This window comes from Carcharhinus amblyrhynchos, unplaced genomic scaffold (genome assembly GCF_965287045.1).
Source record: "Carcharhinus amblyrhynchos unplaced genomic scaffold, sCarAmb.v2.hapA chromosome_216, whole genome shotgun sequence".
Classification (NCBI taxonomy): domain Eukaryota; kingdom Metazoa; phylum Chordata; class Chondrichthyes; order Carcharhiniformes; family Carcharhinidae; genus Carcharhinus; species Carcharhinus amblyrhynchos.
The window spans coordinates 84,625-108,461 of record NW_027649956.1 but is presented as its reverse complement, the minus strand read 5'-3'; the positions used below and the strand labels follow the sequence as shown (position 1 = coordinate 108,461).

At 45.3% G+C, this 23,837-nt stretch overlaps 1 protein-coding gene across 1 annotated transcript in view; it reads left to right on the top strand.

Moving 5' to 3' along the window:
- The window catches only part of LOC145338883 (NACHT, LRR and PYD domains-containing protein 3-like), a 36,893-nt gene that overhangs the window by 11,218 nt on the left and 1,838 nt on the right, over positions 1 to 23,837 (top strand). Inside the window, exons 3-4 of the mRNA XM_080183288.1 lie at positions 5,664 to 5,750; positions 18,156 to 18,326. Coding sequence (XP_080039414.1) covers positions 5,664 to 5,750; positions 18,156 to 18,326 — 258 coding nt within the window. The remainder of the gene's footprint in view (positions 1 to 5,663; positions 5,751 to 18,155; positions 18,327 to 23,837) is intronic.

The following is a 23,837-nucleotide window of genomic DNA, read 5'->3' as shown; positions in this document are numbered from 1 at the left end:
ACGTTGTCATTCAGAGCTCCAGACACACATTCCTTGAATATCTGCCACCTTCCTTCGGTACTTTTCCCTAAGAACGCCTCCTTCCAGTTTATTTGTCCAAGTAACTTCCTGACTTCTTCGTATCTCCCCTTACCCCAGACAAACACCTTCCTAGCCTGCCTGATCCTATCTCGTTCCAACGCAATTGTGAAGGAGATAGAATTATGGTCACCATATCCAAGATGCTCTCCTACCGAAAGATCCATCACCTGCCCTGGTTCATTCGCCAGTACCAGGTCAAGTACAGCCTCTCCCCTCGTAGGCTTGTCCACATACTGCGTCAGGAAACCCTCCTGAACACACCTAACAAACTCCTCCCCATCCAAACCCCTTACCCTAGGGATATTCCAGTCGATGTTTGGGAAATTGAAGTCTCCCATCACGACAACTCTGTTATTAAAACATCTCTCCAGAATCTGTTTCCCTATTTGCACTTCAACTTCCCTGTCACTATTGGGCGGCCTATAGAATACACCCAGTAAAGTTTTTGACCCTTTGCTGTTCCTAACTTCCACCCACAGAGATTCTGTAGACAATCCCTCCACGACATCCTCTTTCTCTGTAGCCATGACACTGTCCCTGATCAACAGTGCCACGCCACCACCCCTTCTGCCACCCTCCCTGTCCTTCCTGAAGCACCTGAAGCCTGGCACCTGAAGTACCCAGTCCTGTCCCTGAGACATCCAAGTCTCCGTAATGGCCACCACATCACAATCCCAAACAGCTATCCACGCCCTAAGCTCATCTACCTTATTCACTATACTCCTTGCATTAAAATATATACACTTCAGCCCCTCAGTCTGGGCATTTCCCATCTCCACCACCTGTCTAACCTCCCTCGCATACTGCCTGCGGTCCTCCCCTACCTGGGAGCGAACCTCCTCCGTCCCAGTTTCCCCAACACAGTTCCCTCCCCCCATCCTTTCTAGTTTAAAGTCCCCCCGGTAGCCTTAGCCAGTCTTCCCGCCAAGATACTAGTCCCCCTGGTATTTAAGTGCCACCCGTCCCTACTATAGAGGTCCCACCTACCCCTAAAGAGGTCCCAGTGATCTAGGAACCGAAATCCCTGCCCTCTACACCAGTCCCTCAGCCACGCATTCACCCTCCACCTCATTTCATTTCTTCCCTCATTCTCCCTTGGCACAGGCAGCAATCCTGAGATTACTACCTTTGCTTTTCTCTTCCTCAGCTGCCTACCCAGTTCCCTATAGTCCTTTTTCACAAGTGCCTCCCTCTTCTTACCTACATCAGTAGTACCTATATGTACTACTACCTCTGGTTCCTCACCCTCCCCTTTCAGGATGTCTGGGACCCGCCCAGAGACATCCTGGATCCCAGCCCCAGGGAGACAAACCACCATCCGCGACTCCCTTCTACGTCCACAAAAACGCCTGTCTGCGCCCCTCACTGTGGAGTCCCCTATTAATACTACCTTTCTGCTTCCCTTTTTGATTTTTTGGCTCACTGGCTCAGCTCCAGAGAGCTGGCCACCGCTTCCTCCCTCAGATGAGCTGTCCCCCCCAGTAGTACTCAGGCCGGAGTACTTATTTTGAAGGGGGACATCCACCGGAGTGCTCCCCATCACCCGCGTTTTCCCCTTCCTAATAGTAACCCAAGTGCCCTCATCCCGTTGCCCTGGTGTGACTACCTGCTGGTAGCTCCTTTCTATAACCTCCTCACTCTCCCTAACTAGCCGAAGGTCCTCGAGCTGCATTTGCAGCTCCTTAACCTGGTTTCGTAGGGCCTGCAACTCCACACACCGAGCACAGGTGTGGATGTCTGGCAGGCCAGGAGCCTCCAAGACTTCCCACATGTTGCATTGGCAACAACATACAGGTCTCACACTCATATTTACCCCTTATAGCAACCCAAAGGAAAAAAGGAAAAAAAAACTTACAACTTACCTTATCTCTTTGGCCCTGTGAGCCAAAGCACTTACAGCACACACAAATACAAAAGCAGTCTTACCAGCTCTCAGACAGAGCCCCTCTCTCTCTCTCTCTTTTTTTAGGTTAGAGGAGGGGGGAGGGCTGGGATACTCTACCCGTGTAGAGTATCGGGAATCCCCTCCGGTCTAATTTATAGTCGGGTAAAAAAAAAACGCGACCCGAGTGCCCTCGCAACTACTTCCGGGGTCAAACCGGGGTCAAACTTAAAAAAAAACAATCAAAAAAAAAACCCACTAAAAAATAAAGTTAGTTTCTAAAAGAAAAAGTCGCTTTTACTCACCCACAGCTCTCCACTCTCAAATCGCAGCCTCTCTTCAATGCTCCCATGGAACAATGAGGCTGGACCCCCAAGGTGAGTAAACTTTTAAAGGTGAAAAAAAAAATAGTTGGTGTGTATTATATCGGACAGTGTCCCTTTATAATTCATGTGATCACCGGTGACATCAGTCAGGGTTGAAGTGGAAGTTCAGTCTTGTATTAAACTTTACAGTGGGCAGTTATGTAAAAACCTCCCTGTTCGGTTACAGCAGCCCACCAGTTTTCTCTCTCACTGCAGCCTCATAAAACCTGAACCACTCACTCTGTTTAAAAATAGTTCTTTTCACACTGTATTTGCATCTTTTGCAAATCAATTTAAATCGTGTTTTTGATCCTTGTCCAAACAGCAAATGTTGATTTGCTACCTGCTCTGTCCAGCACCATCACTATTTTGAACATTTTAAATCTCCTCTTAGCATTCTTCCTTCCAAGGAGAACAACCTCTCCAATCGATCCTCGTGACTTAAGTTTCACATCCTTGTAGCCAATCTTGTAAACATCTTCAGCACTCTCTCCAATGTGTTCTAAGCCTTCCTAAAGTATGACACTGTGCAGTGAGATCTTTTTTCAGATTTGGCACAGCCTCCTTGCTCTTGTACTCGATGCCCCTATTGACAATGTTATGATCCCAGCTGATGTCTGGACAGTCAGGTCTAAGAGCAGAACACCGGCTTAGTAAATCGTGACTTTTATTTACTATTTAGAAATGTAGATGAACAGAATAACAAGGCAGTTGATTAACTTTTAACAAAAGACTAAAACCTTTGTTAAGAAAAAACTACAGTGCCCCACTACTTCACCCATCTCACTTCACAGATGTCTGCAGATCTGTAGGGATGACACGATTTATAGAATAGATCTTATGCTTTAATGCTCTCAGTAAGTACACAGTCAGTGTAAACCAACAAGCCACCCGTGGTCAGATACACCATCTCTGAAACCAAGTGACAGATGCCGCCCAAAGTAACTGCAGTGGATTCTTCTTCAAATCCCCCCAAATGTTTGTAACAATGTGAGAAAACTCATCTCACTGGGACTCTTCCCTCCGCTCTAGAAACTCCACTCCAGGGGAAAAACAGCCTTTGGAATCCTTTCCCAATCAACACTTCCTCTCAGATGCCTTCACCAAGGACCCCCCTCCAATATTTCAATGTTTCCTTTCAGTATTCCTCCATACTCAGCCAGGCCAACAGTACACAGCTCCTCTTGGCTGTATGAAGGTGTCACCAACTTTAGGATGATATCAGATGTCTGGATACTCGTGAGCAAACTTTACCATGTCCGCATTTAGCAGCTCTGTCTGTAACTGGGAGCCTCTCTCTGCTCCTCTCTTTAACTTTGGGAGCAGTAGCTTGTTCAGATTCAGGTTTTATTGTCACTTTGACTTCTATCTTCCTGACACTCCTCTTTCCCTTCTTGGTTTCTGATGGTGATTTATCTTTTGGGTTCTGCTTTCTGAATCCCTGCGTTGCCCTGCCTCTCCTGGCAGCCTCTGTGAACACCGTCTTGCTTCTTGGGTTAACTGGCTACAAATGAAACTCAGTGTTTCTATCATTCACTGTGGGTCTCTGAATATAAGCAACCATTTTCTTAACCTCTATAACTCTTATAGTATTGTAACCCTTAAATTAAAATGCAGGAACAGTTTAAAGTGAAACCAGGCAGGCAGCTTTGTTTAACATGAAGTGAAATTAAAGTTTTGGCCCTTTCTGAGCTCACAAGCACAGAAACACAAATTATACTTAAACTCAGGGATTATTATCTGATACCCACAAACATAAACTATTTCATAACAGTAAAACCCAAGATGCTGTATTCTTTATTAACTGCTATCTACACTTACCCTGCTAACATCAATGATCGATGTACATATACGTCCAGTCCCTCTGATCCTGCAATCCGTTAACAATTCTACCGATTATTTTATATTGCTTCCTCATGTACATGTTTCCTGAAAGTCTCACCTCACACGTGTCTGCATTGAACTTAATCTGCCACCTATCTGTACACTCCACCATGGTCTGTTTTTCAGTCCCAAGCTCCCCTCCTCACAGTTTCCGATGCCTCAAAGATTTCTGTGACTAACAAACTTTGAAATTTTCCTCAAGACTGTAAACACCGAGATGATTCATATATATCAGGGAAAAGCAGGAATCCCAATACTGACCGCTAGGGTTCTCCACTACAGACATCCTCCAGCCTGGAAAATATCCATTACTCTTCATTCACCCAATTTTGTATCCACATTAATACTTTCCCATTTATTTAATGAGCTTATGTCACAAGTCTGTTGTGTCACTGCATCAGATGATTTTTGAATATCCGTGTACACCACATCAACAGCAGAACCATCATTGACCCTTTCTGTTGTTTCCTCCAATTCACAGCAATATAAAGCCAGTGGCAAACAGCATTTTTTGTTTACCGACCAATGGATTTAGTTTTCCTCTATGTCACTATTTGATTCACCATTTCCCTTTTGAACTCAGTGTGGGCCGCCTCAGAGTAGTTAAATGATTAACTGACCCTCCGACAATCAGCTAAGTTTAACAGCACTGCTCTAGGCTGGAGCCACAGACTTGACTAAATTAGATAGACCCACTCTTTTCGGTTGTGGTTATTGGCTCCTGGCCCTCCCTTCATCCACTCCAACAAACTGAGATAGATGATACAATGTCAGTAGTTAAGAGGCACTAAGAGGGATCCACTCTCACAGCTTTACCATTTAACTCTCAGTAAAATCTACAATTCTCATAAAATCCTGGATTTCTGTAACAGCAGAAATGATTTGAATTTCCAGAAATGTAGCAGGGTCAGTGAGATTCAGGAGGGTAATTCTGATGATCAGGAAATGAGACCAGAATGTGGGACATGTTTAAAATTACTTTCTTGTTCACAGGATATGGGCAGCTCCTCCTGTAGGGGCCATTAGCAGTGGGAAATAAATGCTGGTCTAGCCATCGACACCCATATCCCATGGACAATTAAACAAAATATATATTTTGAGAGATGTAGAAGTGGATTCCCCCAGTAGGCAAACCAGTGAGAGTGAATTGTTCATCATTTTTCAATGCTGACTGTTGCCTTTTCCATTCAACAGAAAGGGTTTGATATTATTTATTTATTGTCACATTTATTAGTGCCCAAGCTTACCGTACAAAGAGAAGGAAAGGAAAGAGTCCAGAATGTAGTGTTACAGTCATAGCTAGGGTGTAGAGAAAGATCAACTTGGGTGAGGTATCGTAACTTAAATCAGTTCACCATTGGTGCTAAGTTTCTGACACAAAAATAGACCCAGCTATTTCTCCTGCCGAATATTAATCTGAATTTAATGTGTTTCTCACTTTCTCCATTCAGTCTGGGTGCCAATAAAGTGGGAGATTCAGGAGTGAAACTATTGTCTGCGGCTCTGAGGAATCCAGAATGTAAAATACAGAAACTGCAGTAAGTATCAGACTGTGTGAGATTGTGTTAATAATCAGTGGATGTCTAACACTGTAAATTATTATCAGTGTCAGTAATAGTGTCATTAATAAGCATTCCACATCATTCCTGTCAGTATTTGTGTTAAACATCACGGATTCACTCTGATTCCTGAAATCTTTCTCTCTCTGATCTCCAGTTTGGAGAGTAACAGCCTCAGATATTCTCACCTCTGCTCTCAGTACAAACCAGTCAGTGATGTGTCTGAACCTGAGTTACAATAAACTGTGAGATTCAGGAGTGAAAGATTTAACTAATCATTTATAATTATTCTCAAAACCATTCATGAGAATAAAAAAGATGGACAAAACAATTAAATGTTTATAGAATTACCAGATATGGCTGGTCACATGTTTAATTTAGTTTAATTTGTCATTCAGATTATAGATGTTTCTGTCTGTCAGCTTCTCAGTTTAATTAAACAAAGAAAACTGCTGTATATTGGTAAGGCAGATTACAAACTACATGGAATTCTGATGAAGTTTATCGCGAGGGATCCACTCTCAAATTTATATTAAACGGAGCTTAAGGAGCATCTTAAAAGAGAGTGCAGAGATGGGGGTGGGGAGGGTTATGAAGAGAATTCCAGAGCTTACCGCCCAGCAGTTCAAGGCACAGCTCAGCTGGAAATGGCAATAATCACAGTGCAGAATAGTCTGAATCATGTCCCTATTAATAATGGACATTGTTTTTAATAACATAAATAGCGATACTAAATATACCATTACTATCAGTATTCCTGTTATTAAAAACACTGTCCACTATTAGTAAACACATAATAAGCTTGGGAGCAAAGTTGGAGACCCTGAAATAAAAGAGACAAAGGCAGCCTGGATATGAAGTTATCTGAGTGACAGGAAACAGGCAGGAGAGGTGAACTGTACCTTTTCATTGATAGGAAGCTGACAGTGACTTTCCCCAGCAACCAGTACTGTGTTACTACGACTAATTTTCTTGACATCTCTCAACAAATGATGCTTGGGTTTATCTAAAAATGAGATGTGAACCTGGTGAAGTTCCAGCTCTCAGCCACCAGACCACAGAGTGGATACAGCATATAGAACATTCCACCGCAGTACAGACCCTTCGGCCCTCGATGTTGCACCGACCAGTGGAACCAATCTAATGACCCTCTAACCTAAACTATTCCAATGTTATCCATATGCCTATCCACTGACCGTTTGAACACCCTTAAAGTTGGCGAGTCCACAACTGCTGCAGGCAGGGCATTCCACGCCCTTACTACCCTCTGAGTAAAGAACCTACCTCTGACATCCGTCCTATAATTACCACCCCTCAATTTAAAGCTATGTCCCCTCGTGTTAGCCATCACCATCCGAGGAAAAAGGCTCTCACTGTCCACCCTATCTAACCCTCTGATCATCTTGTTTGCCTCAATCAGGTCACCTCGTAGCGTCCTTCTCTCGAATGAAAATAACCTCAAGTCCCTCAGCCTTTCCTCATAAGACAAAAGAACAAAGTCAGCCCAGAAACAGGCCCTTCGGCCCAACGAGCCCGCGCCGCTATCCCAACACCACCAGTCCACCTCTCCACCCATGACCCCTGTCCAATGTTTTATGGCCATCCACATTGAGGGAAACTGATTTAGGGACAATTTATTCCTGCCAATCACCCTAACAGCACATCTTTGGGGTGTGGGAGGAAACCGGAGCACCCGGAGAAAACCCACGCAAGCACGGGGAGAATGCGCAAACTCCCACAGACACCGGCCCAAATCCATGTGTCTGCACAGCAATCAGCGATAGTCACTGAGCTGTCGTCTTGCCCAGTATCTTGTCCAGTTTAGGCACACACTAACGACATGAAGCACTAGGCCAATCTCGAACAACCAAGAGCAGCCCCAGTACGACCCATCGCGTGTATGCCCCTCGTTGGACACGAGGCGGACCGACTTAAAACCTGTGAATGAAAAGGAAAAAAAAACATTATTATCATACCACATCCATTTACATTACCAGGGATGCCCCAATGTTAATGACCCTTATTTAAAACAATCTCCTATATCCACCCATCTCCAACCCACTCACGTGCCTGTCTAAGTTACTCTTAAATGACTCTAGCGTTTTTGCCTCCACCACCTTACTTGGCAGAGCATTCCATACCCCCACTACCCTCTGTGTGAAAAACCTCCCTCTAATATCTGTGTTGTACCTCTCCCCCCTCACCTTAAGCCCATGGCCCCTTGTCCTATGTGTCTCTATTATAGGAAATAGCTTACCTCTGTTTATCTATACCCTTCATAATCTTATATACCTCTATTAGATCCCCCCTCAGTCGCCGTCTTTCAAGGGAAAAGAGCCCCAATTTCTTCAATCTTTCCTCATACCCCAGTCCTTCCATACCAGGCAACATCCTGGTAAACCTCCTCTGCACTCTCTCCAGGGTCTCCATGTCCTTCCGGTAGTAAGGCGGCCAGAACTGGACGCAGTACTCCAAATGCGGCCCAACCAACGTTCTGTACAACTGCAACATTAGACTCCAGCTCTTATATTCTATACCCCTTCCTATAAAGGCTAACATACCATAGGCTTTCTTCACCACACTCTGCACTTGCACTGCCACCTTCAAAGACTTGTGCACTTGCACCCCCAGGTCCCTCTGCGACTCTATACTCCTTACGGGCTTACCCTTTATCATATAACTTCCCCCTACATTATTCCGGTCAAAATGCATCACCTCACATTAATCCGGATTAAACTCCATTTGCCACGTATCTGCCCAGTATACCAGCCTATCAATGTCCCGCTGTATTGCCAGACACTGCTCCTCACTGCCCGCCAATCCAGACATCTTGGTGTCATCAGCAAACTTGCTGATCACACCACCTACTCCCTCTTCCAAATCATTTATATACACTACAAAGAGAAGAGGTCCCAGTACTGAGCCCTGCGGCACACCACTAGTGACAGACCTCCAGCTAGAAAAAGACCCCATCCACTACTACTCTCTGACTCCTCTTTGCAAGCCAGTTCTCTACCCATCTAGATACCTGACCACATATCCCATGAGCTTTAATCTTCTGTACCAACCTACCATGAGGGACCTTGTCAAATGCCTTACTGAAATCCATATAGACGACATCAATGGCTCGTCCTTCATTGACCGTTTTTGTCACCTCCTCAAAGAATTCTACCAGATTCGTAAGGCAAGACTTCCCCTTTACAAAGCCATGCTGCGTATCCTTAATCAGATCGCAACGCTCCAAGTGCTCATACATCCTATCCCTAAGAATCCTCTCCATCAACTTAACTACCACTGACGTTAAACTCACCGGCCTATAGTTACCCGGGCTATCCCTCCTACCCTTTTTAAACAACGGTACCACATTCGCTATCCTCCAGTCCTCTGGGACCTCACCTGTGTCCAAAGAAGAGACAAAGATTCGCGTCAGAGGCCCAGCAATCTCATCCCTCGCCTCTCTAAGCAGCCTCGGGTAAATGCCATCGGGCCCCAGAGATTTATCAGTTTTAATGCCAGCTAAAAACCCTAACACTTCTTCCCTCGTAATCGATAGATCTTTCAATTGGTCTACCGCTCCCTCAATGACCCTACTAGACATCAAGCCCCTCTCCTTTGTGAATACCAACGCAAAGTATTCATTCAGGATTTCCCCCATTCCCTCTGCCTCTAAGCACAATTCCCCTCGTCTGTCCCTGAGGGGACCGATTTTACCCCTAGCCACCCTTTTGTTCCTGACATAGGAGTAAAACGCCTTTGGATTCTCCTTAATCCTACCTGCCAAAGCCATCTCATGCCCACTCTTTTCTCTCCTAACTCCCTGTTTGAGATCCCTCCTACTCTCTCTGTATTCCTCCAACACTCTCTCCGTTCCCAGCTGCTTAGACCTGACATACGCCTCTCGTTTCTTCCTAACCAGGTCTTCTATATCTCTGGTAATCCACGGCTCTCTAATCCTACCTTTCCCATCCTTTCTCCTAACCAGCACATGCCTTTCCTGCACCCATTGCAGTTTTCCCTTAAACCTTCCCACCATACCAGGCAACATCCTGGTGAACCTCCTCTGCACCCTTTCCAATGCCTCCACATCTTTCTTATAATGTGGCGACCAGAACTGTACGCAATACTCCAAGTGCGGCCGCACCAGAGTTTTGTACAGTTGTAACATGACCTCACGGCTCCGAAATTCAATCCCTCTACCAATAAAACTAACACACCGTACACCTTCTTAACAACCTTATCAGCCTGGGTGCCAACTTTCAGGGATCTATGCACATGTACCCCGAGATGTCTCTGCTCGTCAACACTACTAAGAGTCCTTCCATTAGCCCTATATTCTGTACTCCTGTTATTCTTACCAAAGTGAATCACCTCACACTTTTCTGTATTAAACTCCATCTGCCACCTCTCGGCCCAGCTCTGCAGCTTATCTATGTCCCTCTGCAAACTGTAACATCCATCCTCACTGTCTACAACTCCTCCGACTTTGGTGTCATCAGCAAATTTACTAATCCATCCTTCTACACCCTCATCTAGGTCATTTATAAAAATGACAAACAGCAGTGGCCCCAAAACAGATCCCTGCGGCACACCACTTGTAACTGAACTCCAGGTTGAATATTTCCCATTAACCACCACCCTCTGTCTTCTATCAGCTAGCCAATTCCTGATCCAAACTGCTAAATCACCCTCAATCCCATGCATCTGCATTTTCTGCAGTAGCCAACCATGGGGAAACTTATCAAACGCTTTGCTAAAATCCATATACACCACGTCAACTGCCTTACCCTTATCCACCTCTTTGGTCACCTTTTCAAAAAACTCGATAAGGTTTGTGAGGCACGACCTACCCTTCACAAAACCGTGTTGACTATCCCTAATCAATTTATCCCTAATCAATATGATAGACTGAGCTCAATCACACCAAAACCAATGGATCAGATCAGAGATCTGCTGTCTTGCCAAATCCACTCATAGATAGTGTTAGACATGGAACACATGTTGGACATGCCGGTTACATTAGGCGACACAGTGGTCAGCACTGCTGCCTCACAGCGCCAGGGACCAGGGTTCAATTCCAGCCTTGGGTGACTGTACGTGTCGAGTTTGCATATTTTCCCCGTGTCTGTGTGGGTTACCTTCCACAGTCCAAAGGTGTACAGTTTCACCTGATTGGCTATGCTACGTTGTCCCTCAGTGTCTCAGGGTGTGTAGATTAGGGGGATTAATGGGCCATATATGTGGAGTTCCAGAGATAGGGGCCTGGATATGATATTCTTTCAAAGAATTGGTGAAGACTCGATGAGCCAAAGGGCCTCCTACACTCTGGGAATTGTATGATTCTATAAACATGCCACAAGAATTCCATCATTACTGATGAGGGAACCCAGAGCATCAGTGCCACCTTCAGCCAGAAGTGCTGAGTAGAATGATTAATCTCAGCCTCCTCCTGAGGTCCCCAGCATTACAGATATCAATTTGATTCGCTGTATGTGAGGTAAAGAAATGACTGAAGGCACTGTGTACTGTAAAATCTGCCAGCCTGGCAGTACCCCAGCAATGGTACTGAAGAATTGTGTTCCATAACTAACCATTCCCCGAGCCAAGCTGTTCCAGTACAGTTACAACACTGGATCTACCAGACAATGGGGAAAAAAGCAGGACAAATCCAATCTGGTGAATTACTACTCCATCAGTCTGCTCTTGATCAACAGAAAATGTGGAATCCTTCCAATGCCTCATGATCATCACTGCAGGAGTTAGAACATAGAACATAGAACATTACAGTGCAGAACAGTCCCTTCGGCCCACGATGTTGCGCCGACCAGTTAAAAAACAATGACCCTCTAACCTAAACCAAACCCTTTTTGTCCATAAACATATCCACGGATCTCTTAAATGCCCCCAAACTAGGCGCATTTACAGCGTTCCTCAGGGTGATGTCCGAAGCCCAACCACCTTCAATTGCTTTATCAATGACCTTCCTTCCATTATAAGGTCAGAGTGAGGATGCTCACTAATGATTGTACAATGCTCAGTACTGTTCACAATTCCTCAGATACTGAAGCAGTCCATGTCCATAAACAGCAAGACCTGAACAAAACAGAAAATGCTGGAAAATCCCAGCATCCTGACAGCTTCTGTGGAGAGAGAACAGTGAACCCTTCGAGTCTGGATGACTCTTCAACAGATCTAATGTCTAAAGGTCTGAAGAACATTCAGGCTTAATCTGATAAATGGCAAGTAATGTTTCACTACACAAATGCCAGGGAAGGACCATCTCCAACAGAAGACAATCTAACCACATTCCCTTTACATTGAATGGCAGCATCATCACTGAATCCTCGACCAGCAACATCCTGAGTGGTGGGGGCCGCACTGGGACCATTGAACAGACACTGAACTGTAAACACTGTGGCTCCAAGGGTAGATCACAGCCTGGGAATTCAGAGATGAGGAACTCGCCTCCTTGTCTCCCAAATTGTTGCCCAAGGCACAAGTCAGCAGTGTGATGGAATCCGCTCATCTTGCTGGATTGATGCAGCTTCAGAAACACTGAAGAATCTCATCCAGGGAAAAGGAGCCACTGGATCAGCTGGCCATTCACCAAATTAAACATTGACTGTCTCTACCACTGACACACAGTGGCAGGATTTTACCACATACAAGGTGGAATGGAGCAGCTCACCAAGGTTCCTGAGACAGCATCATCCAAACAGGCACTATCCATCACTGAGATGGGCAAGGATATCAGAAGGATGGAACACCAACCAGCTTCAGATTTCTTTCCAAACCACACACCATTCTGACTTGGAAAATATTGCTTTTCCATCACTGATGTGGGATCAGAATCCCAGATGTCCCTTCCTAACGGTTTTACAAAGAACAACACAGCACGGGAAACAGGCCCTTCGGCCCAACGAGCCCGCACTGCCACCTTAACGATGTATTTTTCCTACACCATCCTTGACCCGTGTCTATGCTTATGGTACCCCCATTGGAAACCAGATTCAGGGGAGAATAGTGTAGGGACAATTTGTTACACCAATCAGCCTAATAGCACATCTTTGGGGTGTGGGAGGAAACCGGAGCGCCCGGAGGAAACCCACGCAACCACAGGGAGAATGCGCAAACTCCCACAGACACCGGCCCAAATCCATGTATCTGCACAGCTAGCAGTGATAGTCACTGAGCTGTCATGGTGCCCATCTGCTGGTCCAGTTTGAAGCATACACAAACGATGTGAAGTACTAGGCCACTCTCGAAACATCCAAGAGCAGCCCACGCATGACCCACCGTGTGCATGCCCCTCGGTAGACAACAAGGTGGACCGACACACCTGTGGAGTAAAAGAGACAAAACATCAACACACGTAGCATTAGATTTCCAGGAACGTCCCGAGGCTCTGATCCTTATGTAAAACCATCTCCTATAACCCTCCATCCCTGTTTCACTCATGTGCCTATCTAAGTAAACCTTAAACAAGTCCAGCGTGCCTGCCTCCACCACCTTACTTGGCAGTGCATTCCATACCCCCACGACCCTCTGTGTGAAAAACCTCCCTCTAGCACCCAAATTATACTTCTCCCCCGTCACCCTAAGCTTGTGGCCCCTCGTGATATTGTCTCCAATCTGGGAAAAAGCCTGCCAGATTTTGTACCAGATGCTGTGCAGAATTTAAGAAGATGGCTCACCACCTCCTTCTCAAGGGCAATTGGGGATGGGCTGCAAGTGTTTGCATTGCCCGTGATACCATCATCCCCTGAAATCATTAATAAAGACCAGCGCTACCCACTGAAGGGATGGGTGATTGTGCCTGTGTGTAACCCAAACACCGTCACAGAGGAGAGAAAACAGCAGCTACAGGACAAATTGTGTGACCATTGCACAGGCCAGAGGAATTCTAAAGATAGATCTGGTGGAACTATTCAATATACCCAGCGAGGGTCTCAATGTCCTGGTGTTGTGCTGTGTTCTCTACAACCTGGAGTTAGAGTGGAGAAGCTTTGAACAAAGTGTGATGCAATACAATATTGACCAGATGCTTCATGATGAGGAACCCCATGGACCACAGGCCAGGGACATGGGATATGTGTCAGGGAGGATGGAGATTCAGTAATACAGACATGTTTTCCATGGACCTTAACTCACACAGCCATTCAGTGTAATAAATCTTCCACCATCTCCAGCACTGTTACTGTTTCTGTGAATGTTTTATAATTTCCCTGGAGCCGTCACTACATGAAACAAAGACATTGGAATTGTATTGAGCTCATTCAGTACTGTATTTCCCATCTCACATTCCCAGTGAACTGTTAAAGACCCAGTAATATGGTGAAGGATTTATTTAGTGGTGTTCCATCTCTGAATTTACTGAAAATACAAACATAACAAAGTGACCGGTAACAACAAAGTACAACCCTGTGAAACCCAAGGAAGCAACCCCACCATGACAACCACCCCCATCCCCACACTTTCCACTGAGCTACAGGCAGGATCTTTATCTCTCTCCTCTGGGAATTTCAATGACAGTGGCCTTTGTCCTCAGATTTCCTGAATCCTGGAAGGATCTGACCGACTGTGAATCCTCTGCACAGATACTGGAGTTGTCTCTGTCATCATAGTTTTGTAAGGTGCTTGTGTCACAGTCGGAGCAGAAGAGGACCCACTGCCCACACCCGGGGCATCCTGAGAGGAGCTCCCAAATGCTGCAGGCAGCCGCTCCTCTGTCCATTCAGGTCAAACTGGACCCTCCCTGTTCAGCTGGGAAGTCCTGACAGTGACTCCAGGTACATTTTCCCATCCCTCCCACAGCCCGTGTTCCACAGAGCTCCTGGAGGTGGTGAGAACATGCAGCTCATGTGTATTTCCTGTGGGTGATAGGCTGGATGTGACTCTCCATGAAGGTCACCAATCTCTCTGTGGAGGATGTTATTTGTGCTCATACCTGAGACATGGTAACACTGCTGGTCTGGATTGACTCCTCCATCCTTTGTGTATGGATACACACAGCCTTTGGAAACTCCACTGGATGTTAAAATACCTTACACTGCAGCTCCAGTATCTGCTGCATTGTTAAAGACTCCAGTCACATTTCACCTTCCACAAGCTGGCTCTGCCCTCTCCCCTCAAGAGTGTGAGTGAACTCAGCTATTGCTGCCCCCATCAGCTGCTCGGGTTTGTGTGTGCTGTCCTGTGCTGCCAGATTGTAACCCCTTTGCTACTCGTGTGAGACAGTATCTGCTCTGGCGGATGTTATGGGGAATAATATGACAGTCCATCCTCTGACAATCCCTCCTCATCTTCAGAGGTGCACACCCGTCTCCCGCTCACCACAGCTGTTGATTTGTGAGAGAGTGAAGATTGTTAGAGGGTAATGCACATCCCAACATGTCCTGGAGACTGTTCCTAACCCAGAGCTCCATCTGACCAATGGTGAACACACAAGCACCAGGTTTTGGACTCAGCAGCAGAGCCTCTCCTGTGCCCATCACTCACTCACTCACTCTCTCTGGATCCACAACCCATCTCACCATCAGTGATTGCCCACCCAGCCTCCAGGTCTCCCAGCTCCAGCACTTCATCTTCCATTGGCATAAGGATAACACAATCCAGACACTGTCACTCTTGGCTCCTTCTCTGACTCTCTGTGTCCTCTTCTACAAGCACATAAATTTCCATTGTTACTCACCCATCAAAGACACACACAAGCCTATGGTGCTGCCAGACTGCCCATCATGGGCCCACCAGGATGGTCACTCAGTGAGGGCAGTACAGCAGTCATCTCTGACTGACCGGAACCCTTCACAGAGAGGCTGACATGTTCCTGAAGATTGATGCTGCTGTTTGGACATTGCCAGTGTCTGGGTGGAGATGTTCTTTCCACAATTTCTCTTCCATCCTTATTCACATATCAGCCTGTAAGTTTAACGCTCACCTTGTCAGAACATATCAGGTTATTGATCCTTTTGCCTCACTGCAGCCACGTGCTGCCTGCTCTGGCCCTCGGCAGTTTCTATCCAGACTTGCTTGTGTTGATGTGACAGGTCTCCTCCTCCAGTCCTGAGGGAACAGAACCTCCCTCCAAACCGATATAGCCTTGAGAATTTCCAGGGAAGTGTCAGTGAATTGGGTTTAATCTGCCTTCTGCCATTTCAGCCCTTTGTTCATTAACCAGGGCTCCCTCACTGCTCCCTTCAGAGCCTTTAAAAGTGCTGCTGGCTGCCTTTAAATCTGGTGCCAGCTTTACCTGAATGGGATCTTCCCCTGCAGCCAGTGGTTAAGCTCTGGAATACACAGGGTTTTGGGGGAAGGTGGGGGAATAACACTTAGTGATTTGCTCATTCGGAGAGTCAGTACAGACACAATGGGCCGAATGGCCTCCTTCTGCTCTGTAACAATTCTGTGATTCTGCCTGTGTTGCCTGAGTGGACGGATTCCCCTAACCTGTCAGATATTAATGTGTCCGTTCTGGTTCTGTGTGGGGTTGGTTAGTTCAGTTGGTTTGGTGTCTGGAGTGTGATGTGGAATGATGCTAATGTTGACGGTTTGGTCCTCGTACCGGCTGTGGGATTCATGGAGTCCCAACTCCTCCCAGTGTCCCACGTTTATTAAGTTTTGTCCCTGAAGCTCCATGTAACAAATTGTCTCTCTCTCTATTGGAGAGAAATACAGATATTTCACTGAGGACTGTGGCTACGAACACTGTCCACTCAGGTTCGTTCTTACTCACATCTGAACATCACACCCCAGGCATCTTTCTCCACACCCATTTCAACATCCTGATCTTCACGTGGGGGGGGGCTACTCCTCTTACCGGTCTAAGGCTGGGTCTGTAAAGACAAATGCCTCCTTGTCCGTATATGTTCAGTTCAGACCTCTTACACACTCTCACACTCTTTCATCACAGATGAACATCTACTGCACCTACTGTACTTTGACCCATTCTTTTAAGTTTGGTGATCTATTCCGGGGCTCTGGTCGTTCCAGAGTTTAACCACTGGCTGCAGGGGAAGATCCCATTCAGGCAAAGCTGGCACCAGATTTAAAGGCAGCCAGCAGCACTTTTAAAGGCTCTGAAGGGAGCAGTGAGGGAGCCCTGGTTAATGAACAAAGGCAGAAGGCAGATTAAACCCAATTCACTGACACTTGCCTGGAAATTCTCAAGGCTATATCGGTTTGGAGGGAGGTTCTGTTCCCTCAGGACTGGAGGAGGAGACCTGTCACCCTGAAGCTCCATGTAACAAATTGTCTCTCTCTCTATTGGAGAGAAATATTAATATTTTATTGGGGACTGTGGCTACTAACACTGTCCACACGGCAACATCACCAACTCCCAGCTGAAATATCGATACATTTCCAACCATTATCTTCACAGAATTGTTACGGTTCACAATGAGGCCATTTGGCCCATTGTGTCTGTACTAGCTCACCAAATTAGCATTAGGAATGTGTGTCATTCTCCAGCCTTTTTCTCGTATCCTCGTTCAATGTTTCTATTCAAATAATTATCTAATTTCTTCGATTCAGCCTCCCTCCACCACACTTCCTGGCTGTAATTCCAGACCTGAACCACTGGCAGTGTGAAAAAGGTTTCTCTCTCATCATCTTCAACCCCACCACACACTCCATTCCTGAGCCACTGACCTTATCTCAGGATGAGGACATGGGAATCCTGGACTTTATGGTACAGGATCTGTAGTCAGAGACTCTTTTCCTCGTGTGGATGTAGCTGTTACTCAGGGGCATAACTATAAGGTTCATGGTGGGAGATACAGGAGGAATGTCTGAGGTAGATTCTTCACTCGGAGAGTGTTTGGGGTGTGGAATAGACTGCCTGCTGTGATAGTGGAGTCGGACACTTTAGGAACTTTCAAGCAGTTATTGGATAGACACACGGAGCACACCAGAATGATAGGGAGTGGGTTAGCTTGACCTTGGTCTGGACATAGTTCGGAACAACATCGGGGGCCGAAGGGCCTGTACTGTGCTGTACTATTCTCTGCTTTCTGTTTCACCATCGTCCTTTTTATCATTTAATCACTCCGACACTTCCATTTTGTTCTTTCCTTGTCACCCGCCCATCCCCAGCTCCCTGTCACTTCAAACAATTTAATTCACTGATACTTCCAAGTTCTAATTTTAACTAATTAAACTGAAACTAAATCTGTTTCTCTCTTCACAGATATTGCCTGACCTGATGAGAGTTTCCAACATATTGATTCATATTTCAGATTTACAGCATTAATATAATTTTGCCTTCTGTATGAACTGAAGTTGTGTTTCTTGAATGTCCCGCGCTGTACATTATTATTGTTAATGATCTTATTCTTAAAAACACTGTGGATTTACCCTGATTCCTGTTATTTTTCTCTCTCTGATCTCCAGTCTCTGGGGTAATGCTCTCACCGATTCTTGTGCCGAGGACCTGGTCTCTGCTCTCAGTACAAACCGCTCACTGATAGATCTGAATCTGGATCACAATAAACTGGGAGATTCAGGAGTGAAACGGCTGTCTGTGGCTCTGAGGAATCCGGACTGTAAAATACAGACACTGGGGTAAGTAGCAGACTGTGTGAGATTGTGTTTATAATAACTGAATATTCAACAATATAATTTCATCACTGGTATTTGTATAAAAACACTGCCCATTACTATTGGTGTCAGTTATGAATAAGGAAAATTGTTTTTCCTCTGACTCCTGTTGCTTCTCTCTCTGATCCCTGAGCAATGGGATGTCAGTCCCACAGATCCTTATGTTGAGGGTGTGGGGGAATAATGTTATGGTTCACCCTCTGAGGTTCTCTCCTCCTCCTCAGATGTGTACAGCTCTCCCCGGACACAGCATCCATTGATTTGTGAAAGGCGGGAGAGTGAATAGATGACAGTAAATGGAGGACAGGACATGGTGGTGGAGTCTCACTGTTAGTAACAGATGACAGTACAGCAGCGAGAGGTGAACTTAGTTCCAATGATCAAGATACAGAATCAGTTTGGGTAGAGATAAGAATTAACAACGTTAAAAGATCACTTGTGGAAATCATTTATAGACCCCTAACAATATTGAGAATCTCTGACACAGTTTACAGGAAAAATAATGGGGTCTTGTAAAAACAAACTGCAATAATCACGGGTGATTTTAATCTCCATATACAAAGAAGAATAAAGAACCACACAACACAGTAACAGGCCCTTCGGCCCACCAAGCCTGCGGTGACTCTTAATCCTTATGTAAACCCAGTATTTACTGCCCAATTTATATTCCTCTGTTTATCTCCTGTTCGTGTATCTATAAAGATGCATGTTGGACATTGGTAACATGCCTGCTTCCATCACCTCCATTGTCAGTGCATTCAAGGCACCCACCACCCTCTGTGTGAAAAGTTTTCCATAATTGTGTTCACCTCCATCAGGTCACCCCTCAGCCTCCCTTTTTGTAATGAAAACAATCCATGTTTATCCAACCTCTCCTCAAAACTTAACCCCCCCTTGACCAGGCAACATTCTGGTGAACCTTCTTTACACCCTCTCCAAAGCATCCCCATCCTTCTGGTATTGTGGCAAACAGAACTGTAAACAATATTCACATGTGGCCAACTAAAGTTTCATACAGCTGTAACATAACTTGTTAACTTTTATACTCAATGTCCCAGTCAATGCTGTCTGCCTTCTTCACCACCTCATCCACCTGTGTTACCATTTTAGGGATCTGTAGACTTGTACACACAGATCCCTCTGTAGGTCAATGTTCCTATGGGTTCTTCCACTTACTGTATAAACCGCTCAGATTGTCAGGAGTTGAATAGAAGATTAGTTCACAGAATGTATTCAAGTAATTTCTTGGAGAAGTACATTCCAGTGTCAATCACAAAACAAGCTGTTTTAGACATGGTGATGTGTAAATGTGTGGTGTTTCCAACAAAAATAGATTCCTTTCATTTGAAATATCAGCAGCAGAAGTGTTCCAACTGTTACTAATTCAAGGAGTGTATTAGATTAAGTGAAGACATGGCACTGGGATTGGCACTGCTGCCTCACAGTGTCAGGGACCCGGATTCATTCCAGTCTGTGGAGTTTTCACATTCTCCCTGTGTCTGTGTGGGTTCCACCGGCTGCTCCCACAGTCCAAAAAATGTGTAGGTTTGGTGGATTGGCCATGCTAAATTGCCTGTTAGTGTCCAAGATGTGTAGGTGGGGGGATTAGCAGCGTAAATATGCGGAGTTACAGGAAACCGGGCAACTGCAGATCTATTAGTCTGACAGTGAGAGTATGGAAGATCCTATAATAATCTATAATAAAGGAAGTGATAACAGAACACTTCAAAATTAATTTCAGGATTAGACAGGACCAACATGGATTTATGAAAGGCTGGCACGGTGACACAGTGGTTAACATTATTGTATCACAGCCACGGGCCCGGGTTCAATTCCAGCCTTGGGTGACTGTGTGGAGTTTCTACATTCTCCCAGTGTCTGTGTGTGTTTCCTCTGGGTGCTCCGGTTTCCTCCCACACTCCAAAGATATGCATGGTAGATGGATTCACCATGATAAAATTGCCCTTACTGTCCCAAGATGTGTAGGTTTGGTGGATTAGCCCCAGTAAATTGTGATGTTGTGGGGAGTGGATCTTGGTAAAATACTCCTTCCGAGTGTATCCTACACTCGGGATTCTACAGTTGGATGATTCACACATAAGAGGTTATTAAAGAAAATTGGAGCACTTGGGATTGGGAGCAATATACCAGCATGGATTGAGAACTGGTTAGTGGACAGAAACAAGGAGTTGGAATAAATGGGTTATTTTTGGGTTGACAGCCTCTAACTAGTGGAGTACGGCAGGGATCAGTGTTTGGGTCTCAGCTATTCAGAATCTATATCAATGATATGGATGTGGGGATCAAATATAATATTTCCAAATTTGTGATGAATAGAAAACCATGTGGAAATCTGAATTGTGAGGAGGATGCAGTGATGTTTGAAGGGGATGTGGAGAGGCTCAGGGAGTGGCCAAAAGTTTACCAGCTGGATGACAAGGTGGAAAAATATGAGGTTATCTAATTTTGTTAGAAAATAAAACTGACATTGAGACAACTCCAAAGATATACATGGTAGATGGATTCACCATGATAAAGATATTTTGATGTCTTTGTCCATGAGGCACTGAAAGTGAAGATGAGAGAAGTTAAGATAACAAATGGTATGTTAGACATTATTCTAAGAGGATTTGAGTTGAGGAAAAAGATGTCTTCCTGTAATTATCTGCAGCCTTGCTGAGACCAACCTGGAGTATTGTGGACAGTTTTGGTCTCCTGACTGAAGCAAAGATGTACTTGGCATGTAAAGAAGGTTCATTAAAATAGGTCCAGGGACAGATGGATTGTCCTCTGAGGAACAAAAACACTTTATTCTCAGGCCTTTAGAAGAATGATAGCTGAACTTATTCAAACCTACACTATTTTACAAAGTTCAATAGGCCAGATGCAGAAAGGATGTTTCCCCTTGCTGGAGGGTCTGAAACCTGGGACACAGTCTGAGAATAAGGGACAGTTATTTAGGCTGAGATGAGGGGTATTTGTTTCCCATTAGAATGCTGGTGAATCAAGGAATGCAGGGATAATGTTGGAAATGGTGTTGAAGCAGAGGATCAGCCATGGTCACATTGAATGATGGAGTGGATTTGAAGGACAGAATGGATGATTCCTGCTCCTGTTTCTTAACATTCTTATTGCAATAGGAATGGAAGGTAAGAGTAAGAAGGTTTTGCTGCAGTTTTACACGTCCTTCATTAGAACACAACTGGAGTAATGTGTATAGTGTTGAGCTCTTTACATAAAGGATAGAATTGTATTTGAACCAGTTCAGAGAAAGTTCACTTGGATGATTCCTGGGATGGAGAGGTTTATTTTGTGAGGAAAATTTGAGCAGATTGGAACAAAATCTGTGAAAGTTCAGAAGATTAAAAGGTGATTGTATTGAGGGGATGTGACAGGGTGGTTACTGAGAGGCTGTTTCCTCTTGTAAGAGAGACCAGAACAAGGGGACAGATTTTCAAATGTAATTGTCAGTCCCTTAAGACTGAGAGGAGGAGAATTTATTTTTTAGATGGTCACTGGTCAGTGGAATTCTGTTCCCTGGAGACTAGTGGAGGCAGAGTCATTGAATATATTCAAGGCTGAGTTAAGAATGATTTTGGGTTGAGAAGTGAATCAAGGGTTACAGAGGAGCGAGCGGGAAAATAATTGTGACGACAATGAGATCAGCCGTGATGGAGTCTGCTCTAGGGGCTGAATGGCCTTCTGCTGCTCCTAGTTATTTTGTTCTGACCCCAATACATCCTTCAGACTGCTCTCTGTGACCAGTGATGGATACACAAGCTCTATGTTTTGTCCTCACCAGACACTCTCCTGTGTCCATTCATTAGGCCACCCACTCAACCCATCTCACCAGCAGTAATGACCCACTCTGTCCCCAGGCCTTCCTGATCCAGCACTTCATCTTCCATTGGTGTAAGGATGGTAAGACCTGGATGTCTCCACTCTTCTTCACTCATTCCCTGATGATGTTTGCTCTCTTTCCAAACACACAAATTGTTCCTCACTCATCAAACACATGCACTAGCCCAGGGGTGTCCAACGTGTGGACCAAGGGGTGAATGTGACCCTCGAAGCCCCTCAATGCGACCCCCCGGAGCGAGTTTCCAGAATCTCAGTCACACAGTTCAGTTTGAATGGAAGAATCTGTATGGAGCTCCTCCAATCACAGGCCCTTTCTTTCCCATGTTTGCTGCTGATGGGTTTTTGAGCCAATCTGCAGCAAATGTGGGAGAGAAACAATTTGTGATTGATGAGGATTAAACTCTAATCATCATCTTTATTTATTCCTCATTATTGTGCTCAGCAAGTTGTTTCTTTTCATATCTCAGTTTAGTTTTTAATTGAAATTTCTGCTGTGCCAAACTTGATCATTCTGAAATTTACTCATCGGCCCCTTGAGTGAGAAAAACATTGCCATGTGTTTGCCCAGTGAATATGTTGGTGAACCCTGCTCTAGCCTATGTTGGTGCCAGCCTAACGGACATGTCTCTGACAGTCAATGCTGCTGCCTTTGCATTGCCGGTGTCTGGGTGGAGATGTTCTTTCTACAATTTCCCTCTCATCCTTATTCACATATCAGGCTGTGCTGCACTCACCGTGTCAGAACACATCAGGACATTGATCCTTTTCCACACTGTAACCACGTGTCTGAAACCTGCTCACCTCCCAGCAATCTCCATCCAGACTGGCTTGTAATGATGGGATAACCTCCTCCCATCCTGAGGGAACAGGACCTCCCTCCGAGCCTGAGCAGCCAGGAGGAGTCCCTCCAGAGAGGAATTAGTGATTGGGGGTAACCCTTGCTCTGCTTTCTGACATTTCAGCCCCTCATTCAGTAAGCAGAGCTCCCTCACTGCTCCCTCCAGAGCTGCTGTGTTTGAAAGTCCTGCTGGCTGCCTTTGGAGATGGTGCCAGTATTGCCTGAACCGGGACTGCCCCCTGCCCAGGCTGCCTCAGTGGGCAGCTCCCCCTGCCTGCCAGCCGTTAATTGTCCCCCTCTGACAATATCACCTTCATAACTCTGCCTATCCTGCCCACACAGACACACCACCCATTTCCAATCCCCATGTTGGGAATTCACAGCTTCTGGTAAAATCACAGCCATTATCTTCACCCTCACCACAAACTGCATTCCCAAACCACTGACCATCCCATGTCCCTCCCGAGCCACTCCGAGTAAGGACATGGGGATCCTGTGATTATGGTCCTGTCCCATCATCACTTTTACCATTTAATCACTCCTGTAATTCCAGTTTGTCCTTTCTTTGTTTCATCCCCAGCCACCCACCGCTGTCCCTTCAAACCTGTCAATTCACTGCCAGTTCCCAGTTCCAATGGAAGCTCAAACTTTACCCCTGTTTCTCTCTTCACAAATATTTCCCTAACCTGCTGAACATTTCCAGTTTATTTATATTTCATTTTCAGCATTGAGTATTTCCTCATTCTACAGAAATGCAAGTTGTGTTTTTGGAATGT